This window comes from Grammomys surdaster, unplaced genomic scaffold (genome assembly GCF_004785775.1).
Source record: "Grammomys surdaster isolate TR1022 unplaced genomic scaffold, NIH_TR_1.0 126182, whole genome shotgun sequence".
NCBI classification, from domain to species: Eukaryota; Metazoa; Chordata; class Mammalia; order Rodentia; family Muridae; genus Grammomys; species Grammomys surdaster.
In genome coordinates this window covers 7,113,361-7,133,710 of record NW_021620988.1, presented here as the reverse complement: position 1 = coordinate 7,133,710, position 20,350 = coordinate 7,113,361, and the positions used below count along the sequence as shown (strand labels likewise).

General features: G+C 32.6%; 1 protein-coding gene across 2 annotated transcripts in view; it reads left to right on the top strand.

The window, feature by feature from the left end:
- Glra3 (glycine receptor alpha 3) overlaps window positions 1-7,728 on the top strand; it is a 152,299-nt gene extending 144,571 nt beyond the window's left edge. For both annotated transcript variants that reach the window (XM_028757752.1, XM_028757753.1), the window contains one exon: window positions 7,450-7,728. In XM_028757752.1, the coding sequence (XP_028613585.1) occupies window positions 7,450-7,728 (279 nt within the window). The remainder of the gene's footprint in view (window positions 1-7,449) is intronic.
- The last annotated feature ends 12,622 nt before the right edge of the window (window positions 7,729-20,350 follow it).

Here is a 20,350-nt window from a genome sequence, read left to right as displayed (position 1 = left end):
GGGGAGAGGGAGAGAGAGAGAGGGAGAGAGGGAGAGAGGGAGAGGGAGAGAGAGAGAGGGAGAGGGAAGGGGAGAGGGAGAGAGGGAAGAGGAGAGGGAGAGAGGGAGAGGGAGAGGGAGAGGGAGAGGGAGAGATTGAGGAGATGAGAGAGACAGAGAAATAGAATTAGTAGGTAAATTTTAAATAATTGAAAGTAAAGAACATAATTTCTTTTTACTTGAAATTAAAACTCATTGTAATTGCATCTATCTCAGAGTTAACTAAAACACGCATGCTGTTTTCCCACACACCATCTATTCTAAACTGATAACTTTCAATAATTAATTACTATTCATTTTTAGAATTTAATATATTACACCAGAAGTAGAAATATTTTTTAAAAGATTGTGGAATTCTCTTCTTCCCTTGTACTATTTATATTCTATTTTCATATTGCATGTAGGTCCTAAACATTCATCTTTAAAATCTTAAAATTTACCTTGTTCTTTAACTCCTAATTATTTTTGGAACCAATGAACCATACATCAAGCATGTACTCAGTTCTGAAGCTAAGTGGGATGACATTGATAATAGATGCAGACTTCTCCTTCAACTAGTGTTCAAAGAAATTCATGTTGATATTTGAACTTCAACTATAGAATATTTTCATTGACTATACTTGTACTTTCATACGATTTATTTTTGAAATGACACAGAAACATGTGTAGGCACATTAACAAAATATTTACTTTTAGACTGATTTTTAAAAATATATGTATATTGCCATCTTTCCTCTGATATCATATTTCTCTAAGTGATAGTTTCCCCTATAAAGTAAGCAATTATTGTAGTTTCTAGCAATTTTTTAAATCCACACATTTCTAAATCAACTAAATGGAAATCAACCCAATTGCCTTTCTCTGTTAGTGATTCATTTGACAATAAATTTGTAAAAATTATTTAAACAAGTAGATCTTATCTATTCCTTAAAATTATAAAGAATGTTTGAAAGACATCTAATAAGATAGAAACATTATGATGAAAATTATATATGTAATGTTACTATATCTTACTATACTTCACTATATCTTACTGTAATTGACAATATCAGTACATCCTGGTGACTTAAAAACATAATGCTTTGCAATCTTCCAGTGGTAATTTTTCTGCTTTTGTAATTTTCATATTCCATATTTATATTTTTAATTTGTCATTTTGAAGACATGGATAAAGATTAAAAAGTTCACTCTGGTTGTTCTGAGATTACATGTATGATAATATATTATTGTGATGACCTCATCTAGGCTACGACATTCAGGCTATCTCTTCCATTTCAATCTACAATATGCAGTTATTCGAATTGTTCTTCAAAATGAGGCTCAAAATAAAATAAAAACGCTATTCAAATTGTCAGTGTTGTTTTGATGCATAATTACTAAAATATTTTTTCTCTGTTCCTAAACATAATTTTTGCCTCAGTTATTCAAAACTAAAATGAATTTCACAATAAAATAATGTATCATAATAATTATAGCATTCCAAAGCAGATTTACTATTGTTTTATTATTTAATATCAGCTTTTCAGAGAAATTGCAAGTCACTTCAGTAATTCACTTGACTTTTATGGTACTCGAAAAATAGTAGGAAAACTCTTGGGAAGATATCCTCTAAGATATGTCTTCTCATTAGTGAGATAAGTTATTTTTCCTGTCTCAAGAGGGACATAATCATGAGCTTAGAGAACATTTGACAACTCAGAAAGAGATTCCATTTGGGGCTCATTGTCAGATAAACTGTATTTATATTAATTTGATTCATACCACCAAAGTCACTTCCTTGAATATTCCTGAATAAACAATGTCCCTAATATAAAGTGTTCATTTTATAAAGAACTATTAATTGAAATTTCCTTTTAAAATGATCCATGATATATAAGTATATATCAGAACAAAATATAGACTAATATGCTGCTGTTTGCGTCAGTCTTGATAGCTATTTTTATCAAAATTCATGAGAATTTTCATAGCAATTATTTAAATACATTGTCCCTGCTCTCAGCATTGAGAGCTTTATTTCCCTATATTCTTGCTGTCACTTTTAAATTCTACTATTGATCTTTGCCTACAATGCAGTCTTTAGTAGTAGATACCTCCATAATTAGTGAATTTTAAGGCTGTGCACCTCAGATCTCACAATTTGCCTTTGTTTACATTTCAAATGCATTTTATCTTTAAGTTATAGAATACAAAGGGGCCAATAAAAGCCCAGAATAGACCCAACAGTGTTCAGGAGTATGACCTGTTGGTTTTCTCATACTTGTGTCCAGAAGTGATGGCAAATTTTCTTTCAATTCTTATTAATTATGTTGGTCTTAGCCTCCGTGAGCCCTAGACGGAGACCAATGAAGCTGAACTCTGAATTTTACTCAGATTACTTGGTCTCTATTACTCAATCATGTGTGCTACTAAAGTTTCCAAACTCGTCTGACTTATTCCTTGACTAGAAAAGACAATATTCATCATTAACTGATTAACTTTAACTGTGTTAATCAGCTTTCTACAATAGGTTGGGGACTGCAGGTTCTCTAAGAAGGAAGAAGACAGTAAATCTATCTCCCCCACATGAATTTATACAGCTTTATTTTTAGATTGAGATTAAAAGAAAATATCAGAATCAGCCAAATCATATCTATCTCCTTTGTCACGATAAAAAATTTCAAAGTTTCACTATATCCAGATTATGAAGATGGGTTGAGGAATTCTTTACGAACACAAAGATCAGCCAGATTGCCAAGATTCATTTAGTTTTTTCAAAGGCCAAACAGACTGTTTTAGGGTGAAATGATTAGAACTAGCACCCCTGCCTCCACTCACTTAATCAGAGCTGAGAATTCCAAGTATCACTTTCTTTACCCTATATTGTTTGTATTTACTTCAGATAAAGATTTGGAAAATTGTGACAGTTCCCATTACAATACATCCAGTAAAAACTATAATAAAAACAAGCCTTTCAAGAATTAGACTCCGATCTTAACTGGCAATATGTGCTCTATTCTTTCAATTGCACGTGGAGGCAAAGTCCTCTCTAATTCTCTTTATTCATACCCAGAATCATCATGACCACTGATACCTACAGCCACAACCAGTCACTTTGTTTTGCCTCCTCTCTCCTGTCCTACCCACATCTCTTGGTCTCTTATTGTATTCTTACTTCTCTGTAATAGTGGCATATATCTCAATGATTTCCAGTATCTCAAAATGTGTTTTTAGTGTCCTTGTTCACTCCATTTTAAATAGTGTTTTAGCTTGGATTCCTACTTAGAGTTCGGCAAGAAAAAATTCTGACCTTCAAGACAGTCTTTATGTCTCAATAGCCTTAACTTAATTTGTCTAATTAAATATATTTGAGAGGATAAATTAAAAAAAAAAAACCTTGTATCTGTGTCTTTATCTCTATTTCCACTGTTATTTAAAGTCTGATATGAACAAATAAACTAGACTTTAAGGGTGCTAGCTTCTAAAACTAAACCTAAATCCAGTCTTTCGGATAGTGACAGATGTGCCTGGAAATCACTTACAGGAATCCTGACCACTATTACCTTTTAGTTTGTTAATAGCCATGTGAAACGTACTAATGATCTTTTCAATAGTCCAGAGAGAGTTTTCCTTCCCCTAGTAATCCCAGCATGACATCTGTAGTAACAAATATGCTCATGCATCTACAAATCCTCTCACCTTCTGCAATGAAAGACTTCCTCTATTCATGGCCATTATACAGAGTTTAGAGGAGAGGCTTGAGTAAGCTCATTTCTGATGATCTGGTTATCCTTGGTGTCCTCCTGCACTTAATATATCTATACTTCCAGAAAGAGTTTCACCTCATAGTTAGTAGGAACCAATTTCCCTTCTCAAGATAGATTAACACCATCAAACACTTTATCCAAAATTGGTCATTGCTCACTCAAAAATTGGCCATTGATCACTAAGGCCAGTATTCGTGAATAAGAACACTGCAAATCAGTATTTCTACCAAACATTGCATCATCTGAAATTTTATTGTTAGCTCTTACATCAGTTTACCTGAAAATTCATGAAACCGTTGATCACATAGAGGTCTGCTAAATCTACAAATTGACCAAAAGTACTACACTGCAACTATTTTGTCCTATTTAATAGCTCCTGGAAATATATGGGTATCAAACACTAGAAATATAGTCTGAATTTATAGATGAAGTAAATGCAAAGTACACACGATACTCCTAAAACTTAGTATTAAGAAGGTGAACAATTTCATTTTATATGTTTTACAAATGTTGAAATATCAAGTTGGAATACTGAAGTCAAATTTTTATATTTGAAATTAACTTTGTCTATTTCAAATAGTAACATGTAGCTCACATACTTTTATGGGACAAAGAATACTATAAATAAATATTTTAGTGTCACCATCCAGTGTTATCAAAATTAAAAACATATATTCTTTTAAGTTTTTTAACTTGAGCCAGGTCAGAAAACCTCTTTCTTCCTTTGCTGTTTTCCTTACTACACCAATTGTCTCCAAATTCATGAGGAAGGTTAATTAGGAAATAACTTATTGGATCTCGGGAGAACTTTCTCTTTAATTTTTAATCTCATTGCTCCTTCACATAATCCTTCACCAGGGGATAAATCTGTGCCATCCATATCCCCATGATGAGACTCGGGCCTAATAATTTGTCTAAAAGTAACTTTTATTTCTTCAGAGGTAATTGTTGTCTTGGAGGCCTACTGCTGGATAGGCTCACCCTTTCTAGTGCTTTCTGAACTCTAGCTGGCTGGTTCAACTCAGCTGTTCTGAACTCAAACTCCTCTCCAAGCAGACTAGTTCAATCTGGCTTCTCCCAGATTCTCACTGAATTATTCTGCTTGACCTCAAACAAATTCTGGCAGTTTGTTCTAATCTTCTGGTTCCTCCCTATTCTCTGGATTCAACTGCCTCTGCTTATGTAGATGATCCAAGCACAATAGTCAAGGGGTATGTGATTGTCTTTATATACAGAAGTTTTATACTGTGTTTTATATAGTGGCCAAAGATTTATAGGCTTAAGTCCAGCCTCTCTTGACTCTTTTGTGCTGGTGAAGTCTATTTCTCATTTAGTTTAATTTTATGTTCTTAAGAAAATGACTTAGAACCCAGGGGTCATTCTCAGAGTGCTGTAACAGCTCAGGGCTGATGTTAACCCACTACATAAAGCTAGTCAGAAACAACAGAAAGAGTTTGTCTGTTCACTCATTATATTGAATTTCAAATGAGAAACCTTTACTTGAGAAGAGCAGCAGTGGTCTCAAAGATGTTAAAACAAATTGTCCAGAATGAAAAGATAGTCAATGAATTCTGTTTTGCTAAAGATATATTGCAGAATCATGAAATCTTAGTACTTTGATAATGAACTTTTCAATTGTTTCCACTGCTGTACGAATATATGCAAATGCTCATGGAAGAAGCTATTTTTGTCTAGCTTAAAGATGTTTTTTTAAACCTGTGGTTTGATTTAAGTTAAGTAATATATTTCAAAATTAAGCAAACTGCACTCACAATATACATGAGTGAAATAACTTATGTTTCCAATTGGAAAAGCAAGTACTAGCATAATTTACTAAATCCTAAAGATGATAATATACCATTTAAAGATGTAAATATACCATTTCTATAATAAAAATTGAAGACATATATTCTTTATTAAAGAGTGACAATTTTACAGCATGCAATAAGTTTGCCATAAAATTGGATTTTTGGAAGTCAAAATATGGCTGCATAAACAAACACATTTATTAGAGTCCTGGAAAAAAAGGTTTCTGTTCTTTTCTGCAAAATTATAGACAAAGATAGCTTCCTTTGAAGCTTTATTGTAAGATGATTTTAATTATGATACTTTAATTGTTTCCACTAAAATCCAGTTGCTTAATAAACCTTACAGTTGAAATGTTTCCAGTAATGATATGCTTTTGTCTCTCAGGTGGAAATGCCTTAACTTTATAACTCTAAAAATCTATCTCACACTTTACTAAATCAATTTTGATCATTTTCTCACTTTTCTAATTCATAATTATGGTTATTTTCACTTTCATATTTTATAATACACCATTTATTGAGCAGCTACATTCATAGACCCAATGCAGTTTTGAACCAAATGATTAATTCTTCTCTTAAACTAATATGTAAAAGAACTATCCGAGCAGAGATATAACTATAAAATATATTATTAACCCGTACCTTTAAACTTGCAGTTTTACTAGCAAAAGAAAAACAGACCCTTCTTATCAGTAACCACTTATTCTCATTCTCTAAATTATTTATTGATTTTTATTATAAATTAGTTTAATAAAATGTTTCTCTATCATACAGATGTTATATTTATTAATTTTGCATTACATTGTATAGAGTTTTTAAACATTTTATGTGTATGTATGTGTGTTTGTAAAGTCTATTTGTACCATGTGCTTACAGTGTGGAAGCCAGAAAAGAGCACTGGATCCCCCGGGGCCAGAGTTACATGCAGTCATGAGCCACCATGTGGGTGTGGGATTTGAACTCAGAACTTCTGTAAGACCAATAAGTGCTTTTACCCACCAAGCCATTGTCCAACCACAAATTTCAGGGTGTTCCTGAATGTAAATATATGGAAATCTCTCTTTAATTTGTCATATTTAAAAGTAATAGTACAATTTAAAACAAAGATCATTTGTGAATTTTAACTTTATAACAAGTTTATGATTTGAAATTGATCTTCATGAAAAGGGCAAGAAGTGCTAGCAAGTTCACTTTTTGAACACAAAGTAAAGATCTTTCATTCATAATTGAATTCAATATGAATTTTCATTCATAATTGACCAAGCCACTGTATCTGTGAAGATATTATATACAAATTAGAGCATGGGGTTATCCAGTAGCTCTTCTGAATAGGATAGTGTAAGATAAAGACGCAACATAAAGGGTAACTCAAAGCAAGCAGCATTTTCTGATAGACTGTATTTTCCAAGGAAGTAACTGGAACTGAGAAAAATAAGTATCAAAAAGGTGTCTCTGGGAAAAAGAAAAACTCAGTCAATATTTCTGGTATTTATTTCCCCTTTGTTTGAGAGTTTATGCATTTAAACTCATAAGCAAAAAGTTCTAAGTTGTGTGCCTTTATACTAAATCTCTCAATAGTTTTTTTTTCTTGTTCTCATTTAGATACTTTGTGAAATGTAAACACCACGGAATTTTTATCTAATAAAATTTCACTTGGGAGTTCATAATAATCAGTGCATTTGTATGACGTGGCAAGATAAGGGAAAGTTCAAAGCAACTCATCTTCATGTGCTTCAGCTGTCTGTTCTTCATATTAAAGCAAACATGCGTCATTATAGAAGTTAAGTCGTGATTCTGAAATCCTTCATCGCACACCATTTCCTTATTAAAACACCTGCTTTTTTTTTTTTTTTAAACAGGACGATGAGGTGAGGGAGAGTCGGTTCAGCTTCACTGCCTATGGAATGGGGCCCTGTCTGCAAGCAAAGGATGGTGTGGTTCCAAAAGGCCCCAACCATGCTGTCCAGGTCATGCCAAAGAGCCCCGATGAAATGAGGAAGGTCTTCATCGACAGGGCTAAGAAGATTGACACCATCTCCCGAGCCTGCTTTCCGCTAGCGTTTCTGATTTTTAACATTTTCTACTGGGTTATCTATAAAATCCTTAGGCATGAAGACATTCATCAGCAGCAAGACTAAGTCTCTGAAGTCATACAAAATACAGAGCATTCAGTAGAAAGATTTCCTGCCAAAGGATTAGGGGCTGGTATGTCTGGGGTATAAGTGAGAGCCAGTTCATCAGAACAGCATGTGAGGAAAGAGTTTATTTTGACTTCCTCTGTAAAATAGTGAGACAGATTGGTTCTTATAAGAGATACAAAATACACATCGTGGGGGTCCTGCTTCATACTCCTGAGAGGTGATTTGTTGTCTTCCTAGTGTGAATGTGTGTTGTGAATGTTTTACTAGCACACAGAGTAGACATGATAACTACATTGAGATGTCTTGATTTTAATTCAATGATGGTAAACACTGTGGAATCAAGATTTACACAATAAAATTTTTAAAGCAAGTATAACAAAATGATGAGGATAATAAAATAGCTTGAGATATACAGCATATTAATGAAGGAAGGTAACAAGATCATCAAATGTCAGCGTCACTCCTGTTAGAAAAGTATCCATAGAAACAGTGTAGAAACAACCCCCACAATAAAAAAAAAAATCAGACAGTCATAATGAAAGCCATCATTTAGGACACTATGGCTTAAGCAATCATGCTCATAAAATTCTACTTATCTTTACATCTCTTAGAATAAAAAAGAAGATACTGAAAACAGTCTTTGCTTGTAAATAAGTGTTACATTTATTTTAATTAGTGACAAACACTAACGACTTTAAGCCAATACATTTGTTTTTCTTAAATTGAATAGTGGCTTATTTGTATGTTTGGTGTTTTTCTGTAACTTAACAAGATCCAGTAAGACTTTTCTATTTACTGTAGAATGAGACTTTAAATATTAATTATACTAAAGCACTTACATTTTGATAAAAACAAATACAAATAGATTCATAAAAGATTTTTAATAAGAATCATTTCTCTCATTAAAATTTCTTCTCATCAGAGTAATCCATGAGCCCAAAATGCCTCCAAGTGGCAAGAGTATGGGTTTTAATTATAAGTGATTTAAACATATCAGTTCCATCAAGTGAGATTATTTTAATCTTTATGAGCATTCAAAATAGTAAGGACTCACGAGTTGTGAAGAATTTAAAAGCAATCTTGCTTGAAAGTTGTTCATGACCCATGCAATCATTTCAGCTGTATTGAAGTTTTGTTAGCTCAATCACGCAGCAGCTGCCAATCCCTGATTCATTTACTGTTTTACTTAATTATTATTGTCATTAATATTATACTTTAAAACTTTTGGAGTGACTTAATGTTATTTTAACTATTGATTAGTCTATAAAATGATATACAGTGAAAATATCAAGAATTAAAAAAAACCTCAGATATGTTATAGAAAAATCAAGATTTTGAACCCAATGGTACTATTTTCTGACCTTCAACAACTCCCAAAACTCAAAGCAGAAACTGCCATTTAAAGCTAAAAGCTTTTCAATATCTCTGTAGCTCGGTTAGCCAACCATAGATTTTAAAACTCACTTTTTAAGAAGTAGTCCCTGATGAGCAGTGTTTGCTCATAAAAGGCAAAATACCACTTTTATAACTAGTTTACACAAGATAAGAACATTGTGTTTGTGATTTTTTGCAAAGTCTACATATAAAATAATTCATTACCAAGTGCTCCCCTCTGCTTGAAAATTGGATATACATGTAATCCTTTGCTGCCTATGAGCCAAAACCATAGAAATATATCCATGTATTATATATTAGAGCAAGATACGTTGCTTATGCTGAGAGCTAGCCAGAGAGTTTGAAGTAATGATGAACTGTACCCCTTCAATGTTGGCAAAATACTAGCATACATTTTTCTATACTTAATATATCTCTCTTCAAAAGTTTTCTAACATTACTTAAATTGAGTAAATTCTGTCAGAAGCAAACATTAAATATAATAATCACAAACAAACATTTACCCCAGAGAAAACCACAGGTGTGACTAGCTTTCATATTTGAGGTTACTAGATGTCGTTTTCTTCATTTTTTTTTATCTCTGAAGTTTGAAAATAATGTATCAGCCATGAGAAAATTTGTCAAGAATGACATTAGTTCTACAGAAACATTGCTATCTCAAAAGTGCATTTCCTTATCTTTCCTTATTAATAATTCTGCTTTCTATTATGTTTATCCTGCCTTCCAACGCAAAGAAAACACTAAAAACAGCTTTCTCTTACAAGGCAGCCATTACTAAGCAAACAGAGCTGATTCAAGAGCGCTTAAAAGAATATGTCCCCTCTAATAAACTAATGAAACATTATAGAGTCTTTAAAATTATAATAACAACAACATCCTGAGGTATTTGCATCAAAATATCTGTGTTCAGTGAGATTGATCCATAGTACTGAGGGTTGCATCCAGAGTTTATTACATGTGAGGGAAGAGATAACTACTAAACCACAACCAGAGACCCAAACTAGAATTAAATCAGAAAAATAGCAGTGGGTAGAAATACTTTAAATATTCATTTAGCCACCACTCATTTAAATTGGAGTTTCAGTGCAAAGTGTCTGAAGTATTCCGAACTAGTCATATTGAAACTACGGGGGGGGGGGAACATTATGATATTTATTTCACTTAATTTTAAAATTTATTCATTTTAACTTGAAATATTTGGATTCACAGAACATGCATTTTTAGGTAATCCATTTTTCTTGTGAGGATAGATGTGTACAACTTTCTTATTCTTCACTAATCACTATAAGACTTAGACCTTTCTTTATGACTTAAAGTAGATATCAGAACTACTTTAGATATGGGAAAGAACAGTTTTAAACCGTCCCTATCCTCTCCAGAATTTTCTTTCTTACACTTATCCAAAGATCTAATCAGCTCTCAGCTCTGCTACACAGAGGATCATGAACTCTTACCATATTCCACAATACAGTTTTCTATGGATGTGTTTTAATAAATTTAGTTTTAATTTTGAACTATAAATACATGATTACATCCATTGATTACATGAATGTCCAGTGTCTATATAATATACCGGAAATTATCATGAAAATTATGAAAAATAAATCATATATTTAAAAGAAAATTATGGGCTTTTAACTAATCTAATATTTTTGTAAATGAAAACATTATTTGAGTATAGTTAGGTATATCTTTAATATTGTTTTAAAATTACCCTCATCTCATTTTGTGTAAACATACTTTTCTAATCTCAGCATGATATATTTTAATCTTCAAGTTACTTGGAAGAAAAGGGTATTATACTGGCAACTACATTTCCTTTTATTTAGAAGATGTGCACAACATGAAGTTGACTTATGAAAAAATAACAGGTAAGAAACTAAAATAGGAAATATTTTTAGCATTAAATGTTGGAAAATGGTAGCAATACAATCCAATCTCCTCTAAAATAGACTTTACACCATCATAAACTCTTTAAAATTAACAGCATATACTCTTTATTTTTCAGCCAAAGTGGTCAGTATTCATTGAAACTGAAAAGGTAAAGGTTATAATAGAGTGGACATTTTCATTAACATATTAAGAACATATTGGTATAGTTTCTAATCGTGGAGCAATTTAATTTGACAATCTATCTAAGCCAATTACTATCAATAAAAATATGAGCTATAAACATAACAAATATCCTATCTCTGTGAGGAGATTGTTATAATAGTGATTGAAATTGTAAGGCTCTCTTAAGTAATATCTACCAATCAAGCACAACTATAGTACTTGTACTCCTGGCCTGTTAATTTGTATTCATTTTTAGCAAGATGAACCTGATCGCATTGCCTATGATTGGCTTCAAGGCTGAGCAAGGATTTGCCATAGAGGCACTAAACCTTTTAGCTCTATGACTTCAAGGACACTGTAAAGTCGAAATAAATTGCTGACTTTTGTGTATTTTGGGAAAGAATTTAGAGATCAAAATGCACAATATTTTAAATATCACATTTCAAGTCCCATAAAACTGGACCCAATATTGTCTAACCTGCGCCAGTAAATCTAAAAAAGTTCCCAGATGCAATTTTTTTTCTTTTTTTTTTCAAATAATTTTAACAAGAACACCTTAGCTGAACTTATGGGAATAACAGACAGTGGAAAGTATTGCCCAAAACAATTAAAATTACATTAAAGATTTACATGATTCCTCAATGTTTTTCAAACTCATTATTGCATTTTCTTTGGGGACTTAGAGTCCTATCCCTAATACTACATAGTAACTACAGGAATGTGCTTCAATGGGAAGAATGCTTGCTTGGCATAAGAAAGACCCTAGGTTCAATCCAAACATCACTAAGAATAATAATGTACTGTTTAGACAGTCCCCTAGCTCCCAACCAGGGAGTGAGGTCAGCAGCCTGTTTTACTGTTGCATACTTTGCACAAGAAAAGGTTAACTGTCATTCGAAACTTACTTCTGTCCCAACTAGAGTCCCCTCTGCCTTTCCTAATACCTGATGTCATTGTGTCTGCCCAATTCAATATATATATTACTCATTTTATTTATTTAAGAAATTCATTTCAGCACTTTGTCAAATCATAAGATGTATTCACGTTTGCAAAATGATGAAAGACAAAAGTGTATATTTAGTAAAAGATATTGGTAAAAGTTCCATGTAAATTATTTTCAGTAACTTTAAATTCTGTCCTATAACTTAGTACTTATTTTAAATTAAATATTTATTCAATGTATTTCAGATATAAAGATATATAAAGTCTTAGAATGATACAAAATTTTTTAAACTATAAAATAAACATAATGCTTTTATTTAGATTAAAGGTGTAATTCAAATATAATGGCCTGATTAAGTTTATTTTAATACTTTATTTTTCTGTGAAGTGCATGAGCAAGAATTATCTTCAGAGAACACTGTTTCCACACACAGTCTCTAGCCAAGCTTGTTAATGTTCTTGAGGAATAGGAACTCTGAATTAAATGCCAAAAAAGGATTCAGATGTAAAACTGTACTTGAACTTGTTTGAATAATTTTGCATTTCTTTGCTGTTTTGTCTTTATGAATTATGCAGAAGCTGCCCCTTAAGCTCACATTTTAGCGTCTGATGATGAGTGATAAGACTTTGAAAACATAGAGTGAAGCCTTTTGACATTTTATGGCTATTTTGAGACACAAAATGGAAAACACCATGTTATATATTTTTCCACATGTTGTGTAGTTACATCATTTACTAATGAGAATAGATGGTCTAACAGCCTATTTCTCAGAGTAGAATTGCTATTTTATGATATGAGTTCTTGTCGGTACATCAAAAGCACATCTTCCTGAGGAGGATATTTTAGTCTCCCTTTCAGTCCTGACAGACGTCACAATTTTTCACAACATTGTGATTAAAATGTATTAAAATGATCTGCATGATTTTATCAACTCGTTTTTGTTATATGACTTTTAGTTTAATTTTGCAGCTAAAAAAAAACCTCTAATGAATCATTAACCTGTGAACAATATATGGTCTTCCTCGTGTAACTGCAGATAATTTGATCAGAATAAAAAAATTAATGTTTTTCAAGACCGTGATTCTCTTTTTGTCTAATTGTCTATAGAGTAATTCTACTAAATTTTACTTCAGAAATCATACTAGATTTCCCCTGCTACAAACTCTCACAGGAGGTATTTTTATCGCAGGATAGATCATCCAAAGAAGACTAAGATCTGTCAGGGTGCTTCCTTTATGGCTAAGATAGAATAAAAGATCTTGTATCAATGTCTACTGCTTCAGAGGCATTTCCATAACATCTTTTTATTCACTAAATAACTTGATTTATTTAAAGGCAATATTTCTAAACGGAGCATTTAATAATCGTTTATATTTCAATCTTCAAGTTTACCTTGCTTTTGTTCATCACTCAGTGAGGTTTGAGTGTATTGATAGTGCAGTAGCAAATAAATGATAAAAACTTTAACATGTAAGACAATTTAAAACTATTATTGTATGGTATAAGATGATAACATGTCTGTCAATGTTGCAGAACCTAACATTCATTTATAACAACCTTTTCCATAACATTACAAAATTACTGCACAAGGTCCGGTAAAATTTGTAGATAGGAAATTCTTTGCTAAATTGGCATGTATTTCCTCATGAAGCTGGCCTTCATTAGCTGTTATAATGGTTCTTCTACAAGTGCCTCTAGGACATCACAGTTCTAGAAAATCATCACATTTTAACATCAGCAAAATCCCTTGACTGAAACACAGCCTGAGTATTAGGCAAAGTAATCTCAGAATAAGAACTAAAGGTATCTCTCAGTAAAATGTAAGTAAAATATAAAAAAAAATTGTGACTACAACAATAGTATAAAGAAATTTATTTGTAAGTATGACTTTTATCAATTCTATTACTATATCATGTTTAACTGTATCTATATTAATAAATATGTTTAATTTAAAATATTTAAATTGTTATAATTTAAAATTAATATCATTATCCTGACTATATTTATCAATTTCAATACTACCAAATGCTTAATTTTCTCTGCATATTTATCTCAATTTGCTTTCCCAACAATTGCTTCTTTCCTTAAACTTGACTTTTGAAATTTGTTTCATCTTCACTTTGTTGTACAAATCAGTGTGGTCAAATACTCTCTCGTGACCATTAAATCTGAGTGAAAGTACAGTAGTAGAACTGTGACATGCTCTAAGAACGTATGCATTTAGTTTATAATGTCCTCTTATGTTTGAAATCGTATGTGGGGTTATCCAGTTGCTTCTTGTCCACTATTCTACTAGTATCTGAGAATTCACTCAAGTAAATGAGACTTGGATGCTGCATGCAAATTAAAGCAGTAAAGACAAACCTTATGCAAGAAGATTTACAATTGGATTAAATATTCCTCAGCATAGAACCGAGTTCCATTTTGAATGTTATAAGGGCAGTTAGAGATTTATGGACAGTCAGAGGTCAGTGGGTAGAAAATTACTAGGAGGAAACATTAGCGTCAGAGAGATTCTAGCCACATTGACTCAGTAATATTCTTGATGAAATGAGGCTGAAATGAAAGACATGGTGGATGAGGAAAAAATATTTGATCAGATGTCAAGGGTAGTTTCTATTAAACAAACAAACAAACACCAAAACAATAACAACCAAAAAAAAAAACTAACCTGGAAGAATTCATGCTAAAACTGAATTAAGTACTCCAAGGGCAGACACCAAATTAGGGAGTACTCATTAAGGGCTCAGAAAAGAAAGGGACCAAACTTTGATCAAGAAAAAAGTTTTGTATCCATCAATGATCTACTTACATGGTATGAGGCAGGTTTGTCTGAAAGTACACTGTGTTATCCGCACAGTGAATAGCTAAACCTTAAATGCTTTCTACTCGCCACTGACAAGTCTACTATTTCCTGCTCTTGTAAACAGACTCTGTTCTCAAACTATTGATTATAAGTGTGTTCAGTGCATTGTGCTTTTCTTTTGAAACAGAAAGTACTAGAAAATTCTTCTAAATAAAATTCTACAAAAGTTATATGTGTAAGGAATTATGAAACAAATATACTCACTGACCCACAAATAATAATTTATTTCTGTGACTTCGTCTCATTCTTATTTCAGTGAATCAAATGCACATTACAAATGTGTGTGTATACATGTATAGACACTTAGATACACTGAGACTGAAAGAGACACACAGTGGCAGACCACGCGAGAACCAGAGAAGCAGAGATCTTTCTTTCAGTTCAAACTGATCTCATTTGAAACATATTTTCTGTGGATGTTATTGCTTAACATGTTACATTGCAACATATCCCTTCCAGGTTAAGGATTAAGGAACATGGGGATAGAGATTAATAGCAAATTAATTGAGAATTAACACATTGTCAAAATTTCTGACACAGAAAATAAAAGAGCTCAAAACCATACATTTTATATACTTAAAGGCTCCTTAAAATAGATGACATCCTTTGAAAGAAATAACTGCTATTCCATTATTTGTATTACATAAATAACCGAATGCATGTTATTAGCATAATTGATAAGACTGTTTTTATTTTTCCCTACCTCTTCTGTTCAATATTTAAAGTATTTATCTACTGGGTTAGTCCATGCCTATCTCAGAGAAACAGAAAAACTTCCTCCATTTTTTACAGCAAAGCATGGTAGGAAATTACATGTGCAGAAGCTGCAGGACACAGAAACAAAAACACTTCTTTTATTTGCTTTTTCTGTTAGTACATTTTATAAGTAATTAATAATCTCTAATCAAGATACAATTGTTTTATTATATGATGGAATTTAAACTAATGCTTTGCCTAAAGCCAATGCAGTATTGGATTTGTGTTTCTTTCTTTCAAAAGTAGAGAAAAGTACACAAAAAGGAGGTAAGAAAAGTCTCTGAAATTGACTTTAAATCAAATCCTTCGTGGACTGATGCTGAATGAGTTTGCAATAGCTTGTTTACACTGTAAAATTTAAGAAGTCAAAGATTGGAATAGTTCATGAAGACACTGTTATTTTAAATAATAAGGATACATGTTTAAGAACATCATGTTCAAATAACTAACCTAACAGACATGGTAATGCATCTTAAAATCAAATATAAAGTCATAATTAATGACTGTTATAATTATATGGTCATAATTAATGCTGTTGATCTAGCTTTACTAATTGCTCTATTATTAATAACCACAATGCTTTTCAATGCACTATTTTTGTTATTTTTAAAATTATATTAAATTTATTATTGGTGTATTATGTGTGCATGTGTATGCACACATACTGAAGAGCATGGGGAAATATGATAGCACATGAGTGGTTAGCAGATGACTTTTAGGATCTGATATCTTTCTCCGTCATAGTTTTCAGGTTTTAAAATCATGATCTCAAACTTTTGGAGAAAGTACATTTACTCACTGAACCCTTTCACAAGCCCAACATTATGTTCATACGAAGTAAAAATATTATAATATCAAATACCATCAGTTCATGCTTAAGTTCCTATGTTATCAAAATATTTGATTCTCATGATTCTGAACTAGAAAGAGAGTAAGAGCTGATATTTTGTTGTCCATTTTTCACATCATTATTTACTCCTTATGTTACTTCCTAAGCAAAGTGGCTGAAACCTCTGTAACATTTTAGCTAAGCATTACAACGACCAACTTGGCCTTGATTAAAAAGGCTTTCACTACATCAACAAATATCTATATTTAGTAATAATTTTGTGCTACACCTATACACCTTTAACTTCAATTAAACCATTTAAAGTGTATTTTGAGCCATTCTATACTACCAAAACAGGAAACTTGTGTATCTATAATATGAAATTTTAGTTCACATTTACAATATGCTTAAAAGTCACTATGTTTGTAAATATGAGACACTGTTTTATCTTGCAAATGTACAAAGAGTGTAAATGACAAGAAGGCTCCCTCTCATTTGTATGGGAACTATAAATGTCATTCAAATAATCTGATGAGTTTAATTTCACTGGTGACTGATGGCAGTGGTTTAACAGACTATATTAAAGTGAAAAAAACATTTGCAGGAAGTCAGACAATTCCACACGTTAACAGCTTCACTAAGTAAGAGTTTTAGAGAAACACTGACTTATGTCTTATTTTACAACTAATGAAGTGTAGTCTGCAGCAATGAAGCAATTTTGATAAAAATACATTCTTGATCTTCACATCATTAAGAAGAATTAGAGACCAGAAAATAAGTAAAAATATTAACATTTTCTTATAGTAACTGATTAACTATGAAGTCTAAGAAAAATTAACAGTGAAAGATTAAAGTTCAGAGAAAGTAAAACTAAAGAACAGAAAAACAAGAGTCCAGAAGGTTCAGTAGAAAGTCTGCCAAATCATTAACTTCTCTGTCATTTTCCAGTTCAGTTACAGTTTCTTCCTGGATGTGCTTAGTCATCACTAGGAACCACAATGTGCTCTACATCCAAAGAAAGTGTGTTTGTGAGTGTGTGTGTGTTTGTGAGTGTGTGTGTGTGTATGTGTGCACATGTGTGTGCATGTGAATGCATGTGTGCGTGCACACACATATGTGTACTTATATATGTACATGTGCCTGCATGCATGTGTGCCTGCATGTGTATGGTAAATTACGGTCAAAAAATGCACAAAGATCTCATTACCTTGTATATCTTAACATTAAACCATGTCCCACTTTTCTGTGCTTCTTATTTTTGAGTATTTGGTTTTTATAAGTTGACTGATGCCAACAGGTTAAAAATGCTAGATGTAGGTAACTTTATTTTTTTAAAAATGTAATAAACAAAGACAATGCAATTTCTTCAACATTCCAACATGAGAAAATGTAACAGGGTTCTGACAGCTGAGTGTGACAGAACTTCTGGAGATCAATACAGCCAGACAAGACTACTTTATTATTCCTGGTATAGGGTGTATGAGGGCTTTTTGGGGTATGAATGGAAAGGGCTAATTAGTTATAGCATCAAGCAGGTAGGAAGGGCTGATTGGTTATAATAAAAGCACCTAATTATTATGTGAGCTGGAAGCCAAAGTGGGACTTTTGAACCAAGTTATGCATCCTTGCAGGGAGCTCTGTACAAGGTCATGTTTCAGACAAGGCCAGCCACCTGTATTCAGATACTCTCTTCAAACAAAGCCAAAGACAGGGAAGTACACTGAGAAAGGGACTGTTCTATTTTGTACCAAGCTCAGAAAAGCATCAGGTCACAGTGGACTGCAACATTGATAGCAGGAGTCTCCAACATATCCTCAGAGGCTGGAGAGATTGCTCAGTAAGTAAGGGCTTCCCACACATGCATGAAGAACTGAATCTAGATCCTCAACACCCATTTAAAAACTCAGGCATAGCAATGAGTGTCCATAATCCCCACACTGGGGAAGCAGAGACAGGAGGATCTCTGATCTATTGGCCAGCCAGTCTAGCTGAATTGACATGCAAGTTTAACAGGAGATATGGTCTTAAACACTAAGGTGAAGGGCTATTGAGAAAGGCATCTGACACCAACATCTGGCCTCCCCATATATGTTTATACACATGAACATTTATACATATATAGCACATACTTAATTTTCATCTCTAAGTCATAAATGCCTTTAAAAAAAAAAAAGGTACCAGGGCTCGTGGTACATGCCATTAATCCTAATATTTAATAAGTCAAGGCAGGCACATCTGTGAATTCAAGGCCAACATCATCCACATAGAGAGTTCAAGGCATGTAAATGCATGTATATGTGCATGTGTATGGATGCACATGCGTGCAGTTTCCCACAGAGGCCAGAATAGAGTGACAGATCTCCTGAGTTGGAAGGACAAGTAGCTGTGAACAATCAGAAATGGGTAACAGGAATTGAACTCAGGTCCTCTGAAAGATTAACAAGTGCTCTTAGCCACTTAGTCATCTCTTCAGTCCCATAAAATACGGTTTTAAATCAAAAAAGTATAAATGACTTGCAAGTTGCGGCATAACCATAAAACATAGGAATTGACATTAATCTTGAAAACCCATGCTGAATTTGCTAAGATGAATCCACTGGAGAAAGGGAAGGGATAGGACATCATTTGAAATGGAATGATGTTTATAATTTAATTTGAGCATTCTAGAACTGTTCACATTTAACATGTATGTATTTCCTTAAGTGTGTGCTTATTCTTTAATAAGCTGACAACTGCCTTTATTGCTTATTTGATATTCAGTATGAAAGTTGGAGCCATGAGTTTGCCTTCAGTTTCTGTACATTTACTAGTAAAATGGTCCTAAAATGTTATTGCAGCTTACAAACAGCAGTCATTTTCAAAATCTGAAAAATAAACACAAAAGCCAATGACAGTAATGATTAAAATAAGTCTTGCGAATTTTACAGCAAAAATTGTTTTTATGTGACTCCTTCTGACAGGCTAGAAGCTATTTTAAGGTCAACAAGACAAGAGTTCAATTAACACTAGGGCAAACGTAGTCTGTTCCTTTGCCTCTTCCACATTTATCCCTGCCCTTGTCATCTCAAGGTTTTAAAATTTAGATGACACTAATTAGGATCAAGAACCCTGCTCAGGAGACATTTAGCAGAACTGAAAAATCTAAGCAAAGAAAAATCTCACACAAAAGGAGGCAATGAGTCTGTAGAAAGCAATTTAAACTCTAAAGGTATCTCTAGCTAACTGTGTGTATCCCTGAGATGATAAAGGCTAATGGTTTTCAGTCTCCATTACTAGAGGAAGTTAAAAGTTTAGAAGAATCAGGATCAGTTTAAAACTCATATGTTCACTCTGGTACTTTGGTACTGTATAATGCTCATATTTTGTTTAGTTACAGTATATCACCATTATAATTGGATTCTTCATTGCATGACAATTTATTATTTAATAGGGTTATTGCAGTATTTTTTTCTAAATAGATAAAGTCAATCATTTTTGTGTATCAAACACTTCTCAATATTCAGGAGTTCTAGTTCCACATATGTCTTTAAATATGGAATTTAGAGAAAAACAAAATGTAATTTAAAATAAAATAGTAAACAATTAGTGATGTTGAGGAAAAGATTGCTAAAATATGAAATTTCCTTTTACTTATCACAAAGAAATATTGTAAGGCAGAATTTCATTTTAAATATTGCTCTTATTATTGCCAAAATTAAAATTTACTGTTGCCATGACAAGACTGCAGTTGTTTTATTATTTTCCGTTCCCCTAATTCCTTCTAATTCTATCACCC